The 21,166-nt window shown below is 39.6% G+C and overlaps 1 protein-coding gene across 1 annotated transcript; it reads left to right on the forward strand.

Annotated features, from left to right (window-relative positions):
* The first annotated feature begins 234 nt into the window (after window positions 1–234).
* On the forward strand, window positions 235–21,166 carry htr3b (5-hydroxytryptamine (serotonin) receptor 3B). Its single transcript, XM_059956853.1, has 9 exons — window positions 235–660; window positions 7,818–7,975; window positions 9,279–9,323; window positions 10,051–10,160; window positions 10,785–10,954; window positions 14,245–14,402; window positions 15,179–15,389; window positions 18,399–18,593; window positions 18,838–21,166. The coding sequence occupies exons 1-9, from the start codon at window positions 624–626 to the stop codon at window positions 19,110–19,112; spliced, it is 1,359 nt and encodes a 452-aa protein (XP_059812836.1). The 5' UTR covers window positions 235–623; the 3' UTR covers window positions 19,113–21,166.

The following is a 21,166-nucleotide window of genomic DNA, read 5'->3' on the forward strand; positions in this document are numbered from 1 at the left end:
TTGTCAATCTTTGTTTATGTAAAGATTTTGTAGTTGTTAATTTTCCTGTAAATGCCTGTATGAAAATGAATTCCAAGGTTGTGCATGGTAACATACTATACATGTACTTTAATAATACATTTTACTTTAACTTTGAAAATGCTTTCTTGTTTGAGCACAAAATTAAAAATAAACAGATATTATCAATGGTCACTGATAAAAATCTGGTCCTGCCAAGTTTAGCTATACTGTATCAGAGACAGCAGTGGGGAACATTATGCATTTACACATTCACTCAGTATAGCTATCACAAACCCCAGGAGATTCACTCCCATTAAACCTTCATCCATTTCGCTCCTCTCAACCTGCAGTCAAATCAAATTCCAGTCCACAGTTAGAAACCTGCAGCCCAATTACAATCTTTTCAGGATTACTTTTTTGCTTGGACCTGTTGAATCAAGATATCAGAGAGCTCATTATCACAGGAGACAAACTGATAAGGTTTACATGGGATTAATTCACCAGGCTGCTATTTAAAGTTTGGAAACATTACAGAGGTCAGAATTGCCAAATAAATTTCACTCAGTTCACTGTGATCGAGATAAAGCAGCAAAGATTCAAAGCCCAAGTCCTCCTGGAAGGAAATGCCACTACCTCTGTTTCTGTTCTGCCTGATTTCAGGTAAGCGCTTGTGGATAAATGTTTCCACTCTTTTAATCTCTGAGCTTTCTAACTAAATGTGCATATTAAAAGGCTGCATTTTGAACTAAAGTGCTACTTGAAAATTGTGGCTGGCTGACTACACCGCTGTGATTATAACAAGGCTTTTGACATCAAGATGTTTATCAGTAAAGTTACTACTTGGCACTAAAGTGTAAAACAGAACTTGAAACATTTTTGAGCTTAAATGTATTTGATGATATAGTGAGATGTTCTAAACACAAGAGATTCTGCAGACACTGAAAATCCAGAGTAACGCACACAAAACGCTGGAGGAACTCAGCAGGTCAGGCAGCATATATGGAAAGGAATACAGAATCAATGTTTTGGGCAGAGACCCTTCATCAGGACTAGGTATTCTGAGAATGTTTTTGCTCTCTTAACTGAATAGATAATAAGTATAATATTTTGCATTAGTTAAGTGTAAAATTTTATAAATAAAGCCTTCAGATGTGTACCTTAAATTCCATTTTACTTATATTTTAGCTCATGTCCATACTTTAACTTCAAAGTTTATTTTGTTGCATGCTGCACCAACATTCCTAATACTTGTAAATGTATATGGTGTATAAATTTGATTCTTTTATCGTGGTCCTATTGTCCATCCCTTAGCAGAAGAAATTATCTTGAAATTTTTTTTTGTAGTCTCTTCAAGGTTATAGGTGTGGGAGCTCAGAAATTACCTCATTTGGAAAGAAATAGCCTTTACCAATTCATAATTAAAATGGATTAATAGCTGCAAAAAAAAGCACGAACAGTTGGACTCAATCTCATTATCCCATTAGAAGTTACTGTGTGAACTCAATTCTTTGTTGCATATAAATAACTAGAAGTGTTGCAGTAATTATTCTACATCCAGTGATGTATTTCTACTACATCTACAAGATGTTACAACCCAAGCTTTGTTTTTTAATCACTGGTTTATTCATCTCACCTCTCACAATTTCTTTCCAGCCTTGGTCCTTTGGCCAAGTTTCTCCATACTGAGAACTTCCTTCTCCTTTAATGGACTATTTCAATAATGTATTGAATCAGTGTGTGTAATCTGAATAGTTTCAATACCACCCAGTCTTATTTTGCTCCTCACTAGGATTATGTATCCAGTTTGAAAAACAAGGTTGGAGTGCTGAATCTTTGATCCAGTTCCTGTCCTGCGGCATTTAAAATGTTTGAGTAAATAACGCAACAATGATTTTTCTTTACACTCTCACCTCTTCTAATTTAAATGCAACTATGAAAACCCTTCTTCTCTTTCCCTATTTTATCAAATCGATTATAACAATTGCTCTTCTAGATCAAGTTTAAACCACATTTGATACATTTCTCATCAGTCCTGAATCCTTCGTATGTTGGAACCTATTGACCAACTCGTCATTTTGCAGATCTCAATCAGTGTGAACTATATGGAGAAACATGTAGATGGAAGTGTATGATGAGGATAGGCAGCTGGGATTAAGCAAATCCTTTGGGGAGTACAAGAGATTTAGGAGTTCACAACAGGGAAATCAGGAGGGCAAAAAGACAATATGAAATAACTCTGGCAGATAAGATAAAGGAGAGTCCTAAGAGATACTACAAGTATATTAAGAACAAAGCAGTAATTCTGGAGGAAAGAGGTCCCCTTAAGAATTGATGCAGTTGTCTATGTGTGGAAGCACGAGATGTTGGTGAAATCTTAATGAACATTTCTCATCTGTACTTACTGTGACAAAGGCCATGCAAGCTAAGGAATTAAAGGAACTGAATAGTGATGTGCCAGAATATATCCACATTGCAAAAAAGGAGATGCTGGAAGTCTGAGAGGGGAACAAATGCCCAGGTCCTGACCAGACTTATTCTACAACATTGTGAGAAGCTAAGAGAGAAATTGCACAGATACTTGCATCTTCGCTAACCCCAAGTGAGTTACTAGAAGATGGGGGGTGGCTATTGTTATCCCTTTCTTCAAGGAAGACTGCAAGGACAAGGAGGACAACTACAGGCCACAATAAACTTAACATTAATGGTGGAAAATTTACTGCATGGGATTCTGAGGGGCATGATCATCCAGCATTTGGGAAGGCGAGGATTGATTAGACATGTTCAGCACGGCTTTGTGCATAGGGAATTGGGTGTGACAAATTTGATTGAGCTTTTTGAAGAAATGACCAAGAGGATTGATGAGGGCTGTGTGATTTAAATGGTTGACATGGACTTTAGCAAGACTTTTGACAAGGTCCACAGTGTAGGATAGACTGGAAGGTTAGATCATATGAAATCAAGGGTGAGCTGGCTAATTGGATACAAACCTGTCTTGGTGGAAGGGGGCAGAGGATGGCAGGGGAGCATTGTTTTTTTAGATTGGAGGTCTGGACTAGTAATCGATATTGGTGCAGGGTCCTCTGTTTGTCCTTTATGTTAACAACTTGGATGACAACATTGTTAACATGATTAGTGAGCTTGTAGAAGACACCAAAATTGGTGATATACTGGAAAATGAAGAAGGTTAACTAGGTTTACACGAGGTTCTAGACCAACTTAGGAAGTAGACCAGAAAATGGCAAAAAGAATTTAACTTGGACGAGTGTGAGGTGTTGCACTGTGGTAAATTAAACCAGGGCAGCCCTTAGACAGCAAATGGTGAAGTTCAAGAAAGGGTTATCGAACAGAAGGACTTAGAGGTACAGGCATATATTCCCCTGAAGGTGGAGACAAAAACTTTGGCAAGCTTTGACAAAAATCTTCATCGGTCATGGGATTAAGTTCAAGAACTGAGAGGTCAGAGGGTAGTGGTCGACGGCAATTACTCTGTCTGGATGTCTGTGACCAGTAGTGTTCCACAGGCTTGCAGACTACGACCTCTGCTGTTTGTGATATGTATATATAAATGACATGGATGAAAAAGTAGATGGGTAGGTTGTTAAGTTTGCAGTTGATACTAAAAGATTGGTGGAGTTGTGGATAGTGTAGAAGGCTGGCAAAGGATACAGCACGATATAGATCTGTTGTAGATATGGGCAGAAAAATGGCAGATGGAGTTTAACCCAGATAAATGTGAGGTGTTGCACTTTAAAAAATCAACTGTAAAGAGACAGTGCTCTGTTAATGGCAAGACTCTTAATAATGTTGATGTACATATGGATTTTAGGGTCCAAGTCCATAGCTCCCTGAAAATATCTACATAGGTAGGTGGGGTGGTAAAGAAGGCATAGGGCATACTTGTCTATATTAGTTGAGGAACTGAGTGCTGGAAGTTATGTTACAGCTTTATAAAACTCCAGTTCAGCGACATTTGGAATATTGCATTCATTTCTAGTTGCCCACTACAGGAAGGATGTTGAAGCTTTGGAGATGGTGCAGAAGAGGTTTACCAGGATGCTGGTGGATTAGAGGCATGTGCTATAAGAGGACGTTGGACAAACTTGGGTTGTTTTCTCTGGAGTGACAGAGGCTGAGGGGAGATCTGTTAGAGGTTTATAAGATTATAAGAGGCATAGATAGAGTAGGCAGACAATATCTTTTGTTTTTCCTGGGATTGAAATGTCTAATACCAGAAGGCATGTATTTAAGGTGAGAGGGTTAAATTCAAATGGGATATGCAGGAAAAGTTCTATACATAGATTAGGAGAATGGACAAAGAAACGAAGATGGAATACAATGTCGGGAAGTGTAGGTCATGCTTTTTGGTAGAAGAAATGAAAGGATTGACTATTTTCTAAATTGAGACAAAATACAAAAAACTGAGGTGCAAAGGGACTTGCGCAGGATTTCTTAAAGGCTAATTTGCAGCTTGGAACAGTGGTGAGAAAGGCAAATGCAATACAATCATTCATTTCAAGAGGACTAGAATATAAAAACAAGAATATAATGCTGAGACTTTAGCACTGGTGAGGCCTCACTTGGAGTATTGAGAGCAGGTTTGGGCCCCTTATCTTAGAAAGGATGTGCTGAAACTGGAGAGGGTTCAAAGGAGGTTCAGGAAAATGATTCCAGGATTGAATAGCTTGTCATAAGAATCTTCCCAGGACTGGAGGCCTTGGGTTATAAGAAGAGATGGATTGTCACAGTCTTTCTCCCAAGGAGTCCAAAACTAGCAAGCATAGAGGGGAAAGACTTAAACAAGGCCCGGGGGGCAAATTTTTCATGGAGAATGGTGGGTATATAGAACAGGCTGCCAGAGGAAGTGGTAGAGATGGTTATAAGAACAATGCTTAAAAGACATTCAGACAAATACATGATGGGGAAATGGGATCTCCAAGAGGACCACAACCTTGCTGTGATTCGGAGGCTTACGTGCCTCAATGACCTAGAGAACTATGTTGGCTGGAGTCAAGGCCTTACGTTGTGGCCCTTGGAAGGGTCACCCATGCCTAATAGGTCAAAGGGTAGAGGCCAGACTAAGAGTGGTTCACCAGTCCTTCAGGTTTGAGGGTTCATCTCAGGGCCAATACCTCTGACTGAGGAAACAAAACTGTTACAATAGCAGCAATGAAGAATCCTTCTACATCTGTGTGTGATGGTCCAAGGACAGACAGAGATGGAGGACTTTCATTGCTGTCCTAAATGGTAGAGACATAACAGATAGCAATGTAAGGGGAAATGGGACTAACTCATGGGGAAAACCTGGTCAGCATGGACGATTTGTGCCAAAGGGCTTGTTTCCCTTTATGGCTATCCAAAGTACATCACAGACATGGAGTGTGCAATAATGGAATGACGCCTGAAGGCTCAGCTCCCATTTTACTGTTTATTTTGAAAACCTTAAACACTTCAGGAGCAATTTTATCAAAACACTTCTTATACAGAATATCAGAAAACTGCAAAGTAACTTCCCTTGGTTATACAGCCCATTGACACGTGTTTGGAAAATTGAGACTTATACACTCAGTGGCCACTTTGTTAGGTACGCCTGTATACCTGCTTGTTAATGCAAATATCTAATCAGCCAATCCTGTTACAGAAACTCAATGCACAAAAGTATGCAGACATGGTCAAGAGGTTCAATTGTTGTTCAGACCAAACATCAGAATGGGGAAGAAATGTGATGTAAGTGACTGACTGTGGAATGATTGTTGGTGCCAGACAGGGTGGTTTGAGTATCTCAGAAACCGCTGATTTCCTGAGATTTTCATGCCCTACAGCCTCTAGAGTTTACAGAGAGTGGTGTGAAAAGCAAAAAAAAATCCAGTTCTGTAGTTGAAAATACCTTGTTAATGAGAGAGGTCAGAGGAGAATGGCCAGACTGGTTCAAGCTGACAGGAAGGCAATCGTCACTCAAATAACCACATGTTACAACAGTGGTGTGCAGAAGAGCATCTCTGAATGAGTGAGCTGAAGACCATGTACACTCGATGGCCATGTGATTAGGTACAGGAGGTATCTAATAAAGTGGGCACTGAGTATATTTCTTCTTTCGTGTTTGCCTGGAAGATAATGCATGAGATTTTTGAAACAGATGTTACTCATGCACCAATATAACCATTTACAGGTGAATGTTACAAAACAAAGGGAATTGAAGGTTAAGAAAAAATTGCCTTTCCATATTATCCCTCCCTCCCTTAGAGTTGGCAAATTCTACACAGTCCCACAGCTCAATAATCTGAGCATTAATTACCAAGTGGAAAATTTCCACAGGGATCGTTTGCAAGGTAAATGCCTTTTCTGAAAGAGGCCTTTAGAGACATAATTACTTTGGAAATCAGGCTCTTAACACACAGCCATTAACAAGCCATTGTGCTATGGGAATAAGCACTGAAAATTGATTTTGAATGAGATGGCCCTTAAAATGGGCATCTAATACAAGGATTATGTCATTACCATCAACAGACATAATTAACGTGATCACAAATGAAGCTAGCAAGATCATCTAAAGAGTTGAAAATAAAATTTATTACTGCAACAAAAAGAAATATCAACTTCTGTTGGTGATACAGGCACGGAAAGTTGATCAATAGTGTTAAATGTTCCATATAATAGCAGCAGATATTATGCATTGTTTCCATAATTCAGTTTCATTTAATTTTGTAAATGGAGACAATATGTTTCTGCTGCTATTTAGAGCTGCATACTAGGGTTGAATTTCTAAGCATTTGTGTCAGTTCTCTTCTGTACATAAAATCCATCCATAGAAATCAAGTCTTGTTGGCTGGACTGTAATAATGCTGTTTGAAGAATGTCTGATGAGGCTGTTCTTTCCCAGTATTCCTGCAGATTTGGTGAAGGGCATGTGGATGATGGAGTTAACCCATCGGAATTAACTGAGAGTAATTACATTCAGTGGCCACTTCATCTGTTACTTGTGCGTAATAAAGTGGCCACTGAGTGAGTGTTTGTGGTCTTGTGCTGCTGCTGAATCCACTTCGTAGTTCAACATGTGCGTTCAGAGATATTCTTTTGCACACCACTGTTTTAATATGTTATTTGAGTTACTGTCACCTTCCTTGAATGAAGGACGTCCATTTAGAACAGAGATGCGGTGAAATTACTTTAGTCAGAGGGTGGTAAATCTGTGGAATTTGTTGCCACGGGCGGCTGTGGAGGCCAAGTCATTGGGTGCATTTAAGGCAGGGATAGATAGTTTTTTGATTAGCCAGGGCATCAAAGGGTATGGGGTGAAAGCAGGGGAGTGGGGATGACTGGAAGAATTGGATCAGCCCATGATTGAATGGTGGAACAGACTCATTGGGCCGAATGGCCTACTTCTGCCATTCTCTTCTGACTTCTCTCATTAACAGTATTGCCGCTCTCTGGATGTTTTTTGTTTTTCACACCATTCTCTGTAAACTCTAGAGACTGGTGTGGGTGAAAATCCCAGGAGATCAGCAGTTTCTGAGATACTCAAACCACCCTTTCTGGCACCAACAACCATTCCACTGTCAAAGTCACTTAGATCACATTTCTTCCCCATTCTGATGTTTGGTCTGAACAACAACTGAACCCCCTGCATGCTGTTATGCGTTGAATTGCTGCCACCCGATTGGCTGATTAGATATTTGCATTAATGAGCAGGTGTGCAGGTATACAGTACCTAATAAAGTGGCCATTGAGTGTATATGGGTTACGCTTTGTTGATAAAGTGGAATTCCTATCACCCCAAGAGTTGTATGGGTAATTGTTGAAATCTGTTCTGTTATTTTTAGGAAATGTTGGTTACAGTACATCAGTTCAGAATTCAACTGTTCATCAGTTAACGGAGGCTCTACTGTGGGACTATGACAAAGGAGTCCGACCAGTTAAAGACTGGACCCAGCCCACAACCATTTATATTGACTTCATTCTTCATGCTGTGCTAGATGTGGTAAACTATTCATATAAAATACATATTCGTACAACTGGATTAATTTTAATTAATCTATCACAAATACAGTAAGAATATTGCAAAGATCTGTACAATATATAAGGCTATATGCGAGAAGATGTGAAGATGTCTCTTTAGAACAGAGATAAGGAGGAGTTTCTTTAGCCAGAGGGTGGTGAATGTGTGGAATTTATTGCCATAGGTAGCTGTGGAGGCCAAGTTTTGGGGTATATTTAAAGTGCTGGTTGATAGGTTCTTGATAAGAAATTGATAAATTCTTGATTGGTGGTTGATAAATGTTACAAGGAGAAGGCAAGAGAATTGGGATGAGAGGTATAATAAATCAGCTATGATGGACCCAAATCTGCTCCAAAGTCTTATGGACATATGGCCTCATGTCTTATGAAGATAGGGTGAGAAATCTAGGGCTTTTCTCTTTACAGCAAACAAGGATGAGAGGAGAATTGATTGAGGTTTACAAGATGGGAAGGGAGGGCTAGATTGACCATAAAATAGTTTAAAAGGTTGGCACAATATTGTGGGCCAAATGGCCTGTACTGGAGTGTCCTATGTTTAATGCTTTATGTTCTATTTATTGGATCCTTACTTACAATCACTTTTTGGCCAAAGAAGTATTTTTGATAAGGAGTCACTGCCAAAGTGTGGTGTAGTGGCATCAGCACCAGACTTTGAGGCGAGTAGTCGCGGGTTCGAATCCTGTGGCTCCTTGCACACTTACCATCCATGCTGGGTTGAGCGTTGAGCTAGCAACTCGGCCTTGTAAAAAACAGACAAAATGATCAAGAAACAGCAAGGCTGCCGCCCGATGCACCGCAAGCTGCGGAGGGGAATAACATAATAGTTAAATGCTTAACAGCAATGTTAAAATAACCACATAATCAGCTTTAGCATTGTTGGTTGAGGGATAATTATTGATCAGGGCATGAGGGCAAACTGCACAGTCTTTATGAGAAGTTATGTGAAACTGGGTTAATCTTTCTCTGACAACTGGTAACCTGAAGTTGAAGCTGTTACTCAGTTCATAGGAGCAGATTAGGCTGGCCACCCTTCGAGTCCAGCTCTGGGGTGGTCAGATTAGAATTCTTTTTGCCTTTGTGTACAGCATAGGGTTAATAAAGCCCTGATAAAGCCAACATATACACAACAATTTTATCCTGGGAAGCTAAAAAAGACTTTGTCTAATGTTCACGTGTACTGTATGCTTACACTTCTGCATAAAAACTTATTTTTAATATGCTTTGTCTTTGCTTTTCACAAAAGTTCTTTCATTATCACCTTTCAGGATGGCCAAAACCAAAAACTGACGACAAGTGTCTGGTACCGACAGGTAAGAATTCAATCAAATATTTTCAATCTGTCTAGCATATCAGCTTCCCACGAGCACTCACAAATCCAATGGTGATCAGTTCATTTTAGCAACAGCACCCTGGATATCAAAGCAGGGCAGACAACGATCTAACATCACCTCCAGAGATCAGACGCAGAGATGACAACCCTTGAATCAACCCAACTGGGTTTCAATGCCAGTGGACTGGGTTCCATTCCACCTGCTGTCAGTAAGGAGTTTGAACGTTCTCCCTGTGACCATGTGGGTTTCCTCTGGGTGCTCCAGTTTCCTCCCACAGTCCTAAGACGTCCAATTGCTAGGTTAATTGGTCAATGTAAATTGTTGCCTGATTAAATCGGGGATTGCTGGGTGGTGTAGCTTAAAGGGCTGAGAGGGCCTATTCTGCACTGTATCTCAATCAATCAATAAGTAAATAAATATCTGTATAAATAAACAAATAACCCAACTCTGGAATGGACAGAAAAATTAAAGTTCACACATGTTCATATTGAAGGCAGAGCCTAAGGGGCTTATAATTACTCTCACTCCTACTTGTTATATTTACCAATTCTACTTCGTCCCTCTCATCTGTACAAGCTTGAACTTGGACACAGCTGGTAACAACATTCTATTCCCCAATTTTCTGATCTCATACAGTTTATTTATTCTAAAGAATAACTGTATCAAGCGTGCGTGCTCACATAGCCCTCTCTCATTCTTACTGCAGTTGTGGCTGGATGAGCACCTGGTATGGAATGCATCAAGTTTTGATGGGATCAATGAAATTTCTCTGCCTGTTGACGCAATCTGGATCCCTGACATAATCATTCAAGAATTGTAAGCAACCGACATGACGAATGTTTTCTGAGGGAATTTCAGCTTTTCACCAATTAAGTTTGTTTATTATCCAAAGGAATGACCTGCACATCTTCCCAGAAACTTTCAAAGCACTGAACAGACACAAATGAAGCACATCGTGTTTGTACTAGAGGGACATCATGTTTGTACTGGTAGGAAATAGTGCAAAGCAAGCTCCCGCAAATACCATAGATACCAAACTATTTTAATATTAAGTATAATATTAGAAATTATATAATCTATAATAATCTCCAATATTCAATGGTTCTTTTTAATATCAGAGAATGTATACAACATACAACCTGAAACTCCTACACTCCAGACATCCTCAAAACAGAGAAAACCCCAAAGAATTAATGATAGAAAAAACCAAAGAACCCCAAACCCCCTGCCCCCCCCCACACACAAGCAGCAGCAAAGCAGTGTCAACCCTCCCCCCACTTGCTGTGGCAGAAAGCATCAGCACTCCCACCACCCAATCTATCTCTCTCTCTCTCTCTCTCTCTCTCTCTCTCTCTCTCTCTCTCTCTCTCTCTCTCTCTCTCTCTCTCTCTCTCTCTGTTAACTTGGTGATAAATGAGTGTCGCTATTTTCCTCTTACAGTATCGATGTTGGCAGATCACCTTATTTGCCCTATGTGTATGTGAATGCCTCTGGTGCTGTTAAAAACTACAAGCCAATGCAGGTTGTCTCTGCCTGCAACCTGGAGATCTACGCTTTTCCGTTTGACAAACAGAACTGCACCTTCACTTTCTGCAGCTGGCTGCACACAGGTAGGCAGAGAAAAGTACCTTACAATCATACAGTGGTTCAACATAGGAAACAGTCAAGAGCAATACACAGAAGACTGGAGCAATGCCCCAAGTCAGGCAGAATCTATGGAGAGAAATAGTTAGTTGACATTTCACATCAAAGCCTTTCATCTGTTCAAATAAAAGGTCTCAACCTGAAACGTGAATTGTACATTCCCTTCCTAGATGCTGCCTGACCTGCTGAGTTCCTCCAGGTTTTCCTGAGTTGCTCCAGTTTCCAGCATCCATAATGTCCTGCCCCCTTAAAACTTCAACAGGGCCATTATTGGCTGATCAGCAGCAGTGAGAGGTGCTACAAACTCCAAACTTGGAAAGCTCACTTCAACTGGTTATTTTGTTCTATTACCCCATAATCTCTCCCAGCATACTGCAAACCTTCCCTTCTGTTCTTTTCCTTTCTCTGTATCTCAGAATCCATTTACCTCAGTTGATTCCCATTGGTGATGAAAGCTTAGCAAACTGAAATATTAACTATCTTTCACTTTCAATCAAATGAACATCTTCCAGCCTCAGTTTGGGAACATAATAACATTTGGAAATGTCTGTAATAGACCTTTCTGTGATAGGTCTATGATAGAAAGGTCCGTGATAGATCTTTCTGAGATAGGTCTGTGAGAGAGTAGGTAGACAGGAGAAATTACATGACTCTCAAGAGGATCACCGAGGTCTCCCTCCCCCTTATTTATGACATTCAGCAGGAGTGTTACAGACAAGGGGCCTGAAGAAGCATTGTTGAGGATCCCTACCACCCATCCCACAATCTCCTTGACCCACTATCATCAGGAAAGAGGTACAGGAGCATCAGGACTAGAATTGCCAGACTGGGTAACAGCTTCTTCCCTCGGGCTGTGAGACTAATCAATACTCTGCCACCACCGAGGTCTCGTCACTAGGATAGTGTCACTTGTCACTGTTTACTAGTGCTGCACACTACATGCACTTTGAATTATATTTTATTAACTCATTTGTAGTAGTATTTAGTTTTATGTGCCCAGTCCTGATGAAGGGCCTCAGCGCAAAATATTGGGCTGAAACTTCTCGGGCAAGAGCTACAGGAGATTTAGGTCCCACATCACCAGGTCTAGGAATTGTTCACAACCATGAGGCTCTTTAATTGGTGTTGATAAGTTCACTCACCATAACTCTGAGCCGATTCCACAATCTGCAGATTCACCTTCAAGGACTCTACAACTCATGTTCTCAATATAATTTTTAAATTTGCACAATTGGTCTTCTTTCGTACATTGGTTATTTGTCAGTCTTTGTTTATTTATAGCTTTTCAATAAATTGCATTGTGTTTCTTTATTTTCCTGTATATGCCTGCAAGAAAATGAATCTCAAGGTGGTATATGGTCACACATAGGTGCTTTGATAATAAATTTACTTTGACTATTGCCTTTGACTTTTCCTGGCAGTGTCCTTTCCTCATAACAAACACACCACCAAGAAAATTGTATGGCTTTTTTTCCAAATTATGCACTCACATTGTAATTTGGATTTTGTTACAACGCAAGTACCTTGGACGGTAAACGGCAAAGACAAGGTAATGGAAACTACTTTTACAGAACTGGACGTAGAAAACTGATCAGAAAATAATTTTTAATGTGAATGTCTGAAGGGATGGAAATTATATTATGTAGGACACATGAGAACAGATAGATGACCACAAAATCAATGCTCATATGGGGATTATTTGATACAGAAAGTTTATCTGCTTTCCCTTGTCTCTCTACATTTTACTGTAAGCAGTTAGTATTTCAGACAACATAAATCCAGTTCAGCATGATTTCCCTTCACCTGAATATTATCAATTTGGAGAAGAATTTTTTATAATATATCATGTAGAGAATTCATTATTTGTCCTTTGTACCAAGAAGTAAACAGACATGCTTTGAACTCTTCTAGTATTTAATTCTATTGACAGCAATGAAACTGTATTTCAGAAGTGGAAGTCAAAGTGCATTTAATAATTTCCACTACATTTTGTTTTAGACCACAAAAGAAATCTATTATGCATCTGTGCTGCCTGTCTCAGGGAACTATTTACAAAATCCTATCCTCTGGTAGTATCCCTCCCTCCCCCCCACCAACCACCCATTTCTTCTCCTGCCTTCTATTTATTTTTCCACTTCCCCTTTAAAAGTATAACTCTCAGTGTAGTTTTACAGTTTATTCTGCATTTTTTTTTGCTCTCAATGTACTGTGTAATGATTTGATCTGTATGAACAGTGTTCAACACAAGCTTTTCACCGTATCATAGTACATATGTAAGTAGTAAGTTCCAGTTTCAATACAACAACACACACAAAATGCTGGAGGAACTCAGCAGGCCAGGCAGCATCTATGGGAAAAAGTAACGTCGACTGTACTTTTTACTTTTTTCCATAGATGCTGACAATCTGTTGCTCGGATTTCCTGCATCTGCAGATTTTTTCTTGTTTCCAATTCCAATACCACTTTTTCCAATAGTACTTTCAAAGTTCTAATTCTAATTAGAACACTGCATAAAAGAATCTTCCTAACCTCTCAAAATTTCTTTCCTTTCAATTTATTAAATCTCTAACCTGTGGAAATAGAATTTTGCTACTTCAGCTTTTTAAAACCTTTTTATAATATTCAATTCCCTCACAGACATAAAGGATTCAATAAGATAGAGAAATTATTTCCACTTGTGAAGGGGACTCCAAAGTAGAACTTTCCAAAACATATGATAAACACAAGAGATTCTACAGACACTGGAAATCCAAGCAACACACACAAAATGCTGGAGGAACCTCAGAAGGCCAGGCAGCATCTATGGAAATGAATAAACAGTCAATGTTTCAGGCTCCTGCCAATAGATTCTCTGGGAAATTCAAGAGAAAGAATAACTCAAAGTGGAGTTATTTCCAAGTTTTAACAATTAAAAAGAAACATGGACACCTTCAAGGGGAAGCTAAATAAACACAGACAAGAGAAGGTAACAAACAGAAGTGCTGATGGGATGAGATCAAGTGGGTGGGAGGAGACTGGAGTAAAGAATAAGCAACTATTTAAAATCAGTTAAGCCATGCTTTAGATTTTAAATTCACTTAAAACTCTTCTCTAATGAATAAACCTACCCTAATGAATTAACTGTCTTCTCAGTTGTAGGTAATTCAGGATGAATATTAAATGCCGTATACCTATTAGTGTTATTATCCAATGAACAAATAATAAAAATATTGTAATATCAAGTAATATTACCACTGTGCTCTCTCCTTTGTTGCAGTAAATGATGTCAACCTCAAGTTTTGGAGAAGTTTTGATGAGATTGAGAATGATACTAGGGCATTTTTAGGTGATGGTGAGTGGGAGCTCCTCTCTGTCCCTTCCAAATATGAAAGGATACACGACAAAGGCAAAGATTATGCGCAAATTCAGTTTAATGTAAGTGGATCACTGAAATCACCTTAAGTTTGCAAAGTTAATGAATGCTAACAATTGATGAGCATACACGCATCATTCTCATTTTTGGAAAGCATTTTAAACCAAAATATTCCCAATGTATCAAAGAATATCAAAACGTGAGAAAAATCATGAATACAACTGTACAAGAAAAGGCATAAGCTAATGCCATGAGATTTGGTTGCATATGAATATACATGACTTCTTTATTAATTATTATTATTTATTAAGTCATTATTATATACTGTGTTTATAGATGTACTATATATATATATACACACACATACAACTTATGATTTATAGTTTTTTTGTGTATTGCACTGAACTGCTGCCACAAAACAACATATATCAGGATATATGCCAATGATATTAAACCTGATTCTGATGAGCATAGGGTGCTGAGATCACTCTAAATCTTCTTGAATGATGTAGAAGGCATATACTAGTTCCTATTTCCAATTGACTTCTAGATGATAGTCCCAGTAAGATTGCACCTTATATCAATTTTGAAATATTAAGCCACAGTGGAGTAAAAGATAATCTGTCCATTTCTGACTCCACTCACCCTTTTCTCTCCCGCAGTCTTTTATTGGAATGTTTTGTGTGTGTGGTGGGGGAGTTTATTGATTGAGTGGGAGTTGATTCTCTGGCCTATTGGGCAATGGGAAAGCCATTCAGTGTACTTCTCCCATCCCCACCCTACAATAATGAACAGAGCTGTGAAAGTAACTGGAATGTAACAACTGTTTGTTTTACAGATTGTAATAAGACGAAGACCTCTGCTTTATGTAGTCAGTCTATTGTTGCCCAGCATATTTCTGATGCTGGTAGATGTGACCAGCTACTTCCTGCCTCCAGGCAGCAGTGGGAGAATAACTTTCAAATCCAGCATCCTGCTTGGATACACGGTGTTCCGAATGAACCTACATGATGAACTACCCATTACTGCTCTGCGCACTCCACTCATTGGTAATGTGCTTTCTTTAACGACATATATGGTATCTATTGAACCATTGAATATTTAATATCAACTGATGAGTTGGAAATGTACAAGAAAGAAAGAAAATTTACTCATGAGACAGAATCTAGACCATAAGCATATAAGAGACAGGAGCAGAATTAGGCAATTTGGCACATCAAGTCTGCACTGCCATTTGATTCATTTTCCCTCTCAACCCCATTCTCCTGCCTTCTCCCTGTAATCTTTAACATCCTTACTAATCAAGAACCATCAACTTCCGCTTTAAATATACCCAATGACTAGTCTCCACAGCTATTTGTGCAATGAATTCTATAGATTCACTACCCTTTGACTAAAGAAATTCTTCCTCATTTCTGCTTTAAAGGGATGCCCTTGTATTCTGAGGCTGTGCCCTCTGATCCTAGGCTCCTCTGCTGTTCCAAGCATCCTCTCCAGATCCACTCTACCTAGGCCTTTCAATATTCAATAGGTTTCAATGAGATCCCCCCCTCATTCTTCTAAAATCCAGCAAGTACAGGCACAGAGCCATCAAATGCTCCTAAATAAATTAGCCCTTTCATTCCTGGAATCATTCTCGTTAACCTCCTCTGGACCCTCTCCAATATCAGCTTATCCTTTCTTAGATAAGGGGCCCAAAACTGCTCACAGTCCTCTGAATGTGGTCACCTTACAGTTTATAAAACACTTTATAAAAACTCAGTATTACAACCTACTCAAACGACAGCAACTTCTCCCGATAACAGCAGAGTAACTTCTGTAAAAATGCAGTAACGAGAGGACAGTTGCCCAAAACTTATGTGTACAAAATCACTCTCAGTTACCAACAGCTATGTGATCAATAACTTTCACTGACAGGAGCATTACCTAGTCATCCCAATGTGACCTGACTATTTACCATACCTATATGTTGTGCGTAGCATTAACAGAGGGACAGAAGTGAACCAAGGATGATAGCTACAATCGGAAGGACTGTGCTCTGGGGCTGTGTCTTCTATCTTGGCTGAAATTCATTTATAATGATGTGATGAAATGAGAGGGTGAAATTCTGATAAAAGCACTCAACGGGTCTGGAAAGAGACTGAATTAATTGAGATCACTTTAACCCGGTGAAAATGAGTGGGCTTGAATATGGATGACATAAACATTTCAAACCTGATACCAAGCTGCCTCAGACTTCTCATGATTAGTTTTAATGAACGTAAGATCGAGAAGACAACTAATCCGCTGCCAGGAAGTGGATTGGTATAGTACTTAAGGCTACATGGCTTTGTTTCAAGAAGATTGAACTTATTTTTAGAGATACTGATTGTTCTTCACAGGCCCTGGGATCACTGCTGAGAAGAAAGAGGTTTAAAGGACTTGATCATGAGGGACTTATTTACTGATAGATATCCACCCCACACCCTCCACTCCTCCAGCTTAACTGATAAGCCCCTAATTACTTGCCTGCTCCTTTGTGGTGAACTACATATACCTGTCTGGACAACCCCCCCCCCGCTGCCTGCTCCTGTGGCTCCTCCCACTGACTATGGCTCCTCCCACAGACCCCAGTATAAAGGCGATTGAGGCCTGAGCCCTGCCCTCAGTCTCCAGGATGTAGCATGGTGGTCAATTGCTGCTTGTTCTTTCTTCCAGCCAATAAAAGCCTATATCTTGCCTCACATCTCGGAGAGTTATTGATGGTGCATCATCCTTTACCATCCTTTTACTATTCCCTAAACCACAGGTGCACTTCTCCACCCAATTTTCTCTCTGTCTGTCTGTCTGTCTGTCTCTCTCTCTCCCTCTTTCTTCCAGTCAACCTCTTGTCCTATGTTCAGATTGGAACAAGTCAGCTTAAAAAATACGGAGAAAGGAAAGAGGGTTATCATGAACAAAGGCATAATTTTATAGTCATAGAGTGCTATGGCCCAGGAACAGGTTCTTCAGCCCATCTATTCCATGTCTACCCGATAGTCTGCCTAGTCCCATCTACCTGCACCCGGACCATATCCCTCCAACCCCTATCTAAACAAAAATTGGGGAACTGCTTTGTTGAGCACCTCCACTCCATTCGTCGTAATGTGGAACTTCCTGGTGGTCCAACATTTTAATTCCAATTCCCAATCATGTTCTGACATGCCTCCTCTTGTTCCATGATGTGGCCACGCTCTGGTTGGTAGAACAACACCTTATATTCTGTCTGGGTAGCTTCTGACCTGATGGTGTGAATATCGATTTCTCTTTGCGGGTAAAAGATATTTCCCTCCCCCTCCCCTCTTCTTCTATTCCTCACTTTAGCCTCTTACCTGTTTCCACCTGCCCATCATCTCTCCCTGGTGCCCCTCCTCCTTCCCTTTCTCCTATGGTCCACTCTCCTCCCCTCCCCAACCCAAATCAGGTTCCTTCTCCAGCCCTTTACCTGCCCCACCCACCTGGTTTCACCAATCACTATCTAGCTATCCACCTTCCTCCCCTCTGCACATTTTTATTCTGGAATCTTCCTCCTTCATTTCCCAGTCCTGATGAAGGGCTTTGGCCTGAAACATCGACTGTTTATTTATTTCATGGATGCTGCCTGTTCTGCTGAGTTCCTCCAGCATTTTGTGTGTGTTGCTTTTTATGATCCTATCTGTTTGTGATGCTACCTTCGTCTGTATTCCCAGGTCCTTCTGAACACACAGAGCCCTTCCATTCACTGCTTTACTCTGATTTGTACTCCCATGTCATCAGCCAGTAAAGTCATTTTGAATTGTAGTCATTGTACCATCGGAAATGTGGTAACTGACTTGCAAGCCCCATGCCAACAAAGGAATACAGTAATCTACTAAGAAATAATGATTACAAAATGGATAATGGCTGGGATATGATGGCTAACATCCCTGCCCCTCTTTCTTTGTATTCAGAATGACATGTGATGTGTTTGTGTATAGAACAGGGAAACAGTTGTTAGATTTAAGTGTAAATTTGCCAAGTTCATCAGTAGTAAACATCATTTTTGATCTGCTCTTCCCTAGGAGTGTTCTTTGCTGTCTGTATAGCTCTGCTTGTGATCAGTTTAGCTGAATCAATCCTAATAGTACAGCTCCTGAATGTGAACGAGGAGGCAGAACCAGAGAGCTCGGTCTCAGTGGACAGCTCTGCAAAGCAGGGCGCCACTGACAGTCTGGGCACATCTGTGAAGGTGAAAGAGGAAACCTGTGACGATGGGGGTGAGAACATTCTGAATCTTATTTCATTTCCATTTTCCATATTAATTGCCAACAGTTAAACCATTCTTCTCTGCAGAGTCAAAGGCTGCAGCATTCCTAAACTTCAATTGAACATTTTGGAAATGAGATCAATAGATCTTAGTTATTCAGATAAATAAGTTAAGATATACTATATTTTAGCCATGCTGTGTAGAACTGAGGTCCTCAACACTTACATAAGTACTTTTATGTTTCCTCAATGAAGTTTCTGAAAGTGACCCTCAACAAGAGGAAGAGAAGTTTCTCAACGAAGATGCCCAAGGCCACTGGACCCAGAAGTTACCAATGAAGGAGATACAAGAGGAGATATCTTCAATCAGACTCTACCTTCACCAGCTAGATGGCGCCAGCAACCACAAGAATGAATGGTTGGCGTTCTGTTACAGATTGGATCGGGTCTTCTTCCTTGTATATTTGGTGACCTTTGGGGTTTATACCATTACCATGACCACCCTCTGGCTGATGTGGAGTTACCCTTAGCATTGTACCATCAGGTCACTCAAACACCCACAATGCCCTGCCCCAAACCTTTTAGTGAAACTTGGGCTGTCTCCGGTTTAGGAAATTAGGAACTAGATCAGTAGATTTTCTCCCCAACAAGATGGTATCAAATCTAAGATTTGCTCTGAAAATAAGGAATATGTTTGTACCCTTTTGGGGATCAACCAGTATGGTACAACATGCTGAATATTTTTCTGCAGTGTTAAACAATAATATTGCTTCATCATTGTCATCTGTGAAGTCCATTTGCTGTCCCTCGTAGATGTTCCTAACTCCGGTACTTCTCAGCCATGGAAAACAAACAAATTCTCCCAAATTTAAAACATTGCAGACTGTGCAAGCAGCCCCTATGTTTAGATCCCTGACAGCTAAGCTGGCTAAATTTTGCAGCATATAATATGCATTGTTTCTTCGTTCAATGGTCTTCTATTTAAGCAGTTAACTTCATATTATCATGGAAAAATCCCTAAATGCCTTTCAAACTATAACAGAACATTTAGCATGTTGGGATAATCATTTATTGAATGCCATAACATTGCCGAGTATAAAATAGGCTGCTTCGAGAAAAGTTTCATATTCAAATCAAATAAATTCAAAGCTATTTAGGAAGTTTTTTCCACTATTATCTGCTTAAAAATGGTTCTGATTCTGATTTAAAATAAATACAAACCGTGTAAATTCACAATGATCTTGACAATATATTAAGAGGAGTTGACTGTTTTAACCCATGACATTTTTGATCATTTCTATTGAATGTCAGAATGCAAATTAACCAAAATATCACACTTCTCCCCAACATAGAGTGTTCCATTTAATTTTCTACTGAAGTCAAGCACATGAAACAAGTACCCAATTTGCTTATCTCAGTTTGCCAATGATGAATTATGAGAAAACTTGGATTTTGGTGGTAGCTAAGTGAAATGTTACGAAATTTTTTTTAACAGTGATCTCAGTTGACATTGAGTCTGTAACTTGTATCTGTGATCAAAAGCTTAGTCAAAATGGCAGACTTCTAAAATCTTAAGAGGTAAAAAATTGTGTGAATTTTGGAGTGAAGCTCTCCACCTTGAGTTTGAAATAGATGAAAGTACAGTTGCCCATTGTTAGATTAACATTACTCCCAAAATGCTTTACCATTCTCTGTTTTTAATTAGATTCTGCATCAATATAACACTGAAAGATGTTGTAGTTAATAATAATGTCCAGGTGACTATCAGTCATCATAGGAATATCCAGTTTGGGGAGAGTGCTCTGTTGGGACACTTTGGTACATTGTGCTGTTGAGGGTATTAGACATGGAGTTATTAAACAGTTAATGTTCAACAACCATTCCATAGAATGTCACACCTAAAACATCACTAAACATCCCGAGACAGTTCATGGGAGTGTTACTGCAAAAGTTATGATTCTAAGCCACAAAAGCATAGTCAAAGAGCTGAATTTTTGGGTATTCACTAGGAAATGGATTAATAGAGGAAGAGGGAAGGAGCAGCATAACTTTTGAAATCAGACTTGGCTAACTCCAATAGAGAATCTGTTTTTGTAATTTGTTTGAGTCAGAACCTTAGAGTAAACACAGTATTTTTTAAGAATCTCAGATGTGAACAATTCAATGGAATTTCTCCCTGCTGAGTACTAAAGAAGAAACATGCTAAAGGTAATATGGAAGACCATATGGAATGGCGAATCAGGTGCAGATGGAATCAAAACTTAATCTGATGGAGCAGTTTGGAAGGTAGAAAAGTAAAAAGGTTTCAAATCAGAATTGCTCTAACTACTCTTCTGACTCTGCACCCTGAAGAAGTGACTCTGGATACCTTATGTGGGCAAGTTACCACCTGGGAGCCTCGTTGTGGTGAAAATTTGCCTGAAATTGGTACCCTGTACTCACAGGGATGAAATGTTATTTCTTGTAACGGCAGGTCTGCATGTATATGCTCACCCTTGTGAAAGCTGTGAGATCCTGAGGAGACTGTATATAAGCAATATAATATACTGTTCTGAAATAAATTCAACTGTTCTTCTAAATTCTA

Source organism: Hypanus sabinus, chromosome X2, assembly GCF_030144855.1.
Source record: "Hypanus sabinus isolate sHypSab1 chromosome X2, sHypSab1.hap1, whole genome shotgun sequence".
Taxonomy (NCBI): domain Eukaryota; kingdom Metazoa; phylum Chordata; class Chondrichthyes; order Myliobatiformes; family Dasyatidae; genus Hypanus; species Hypanus sabinus.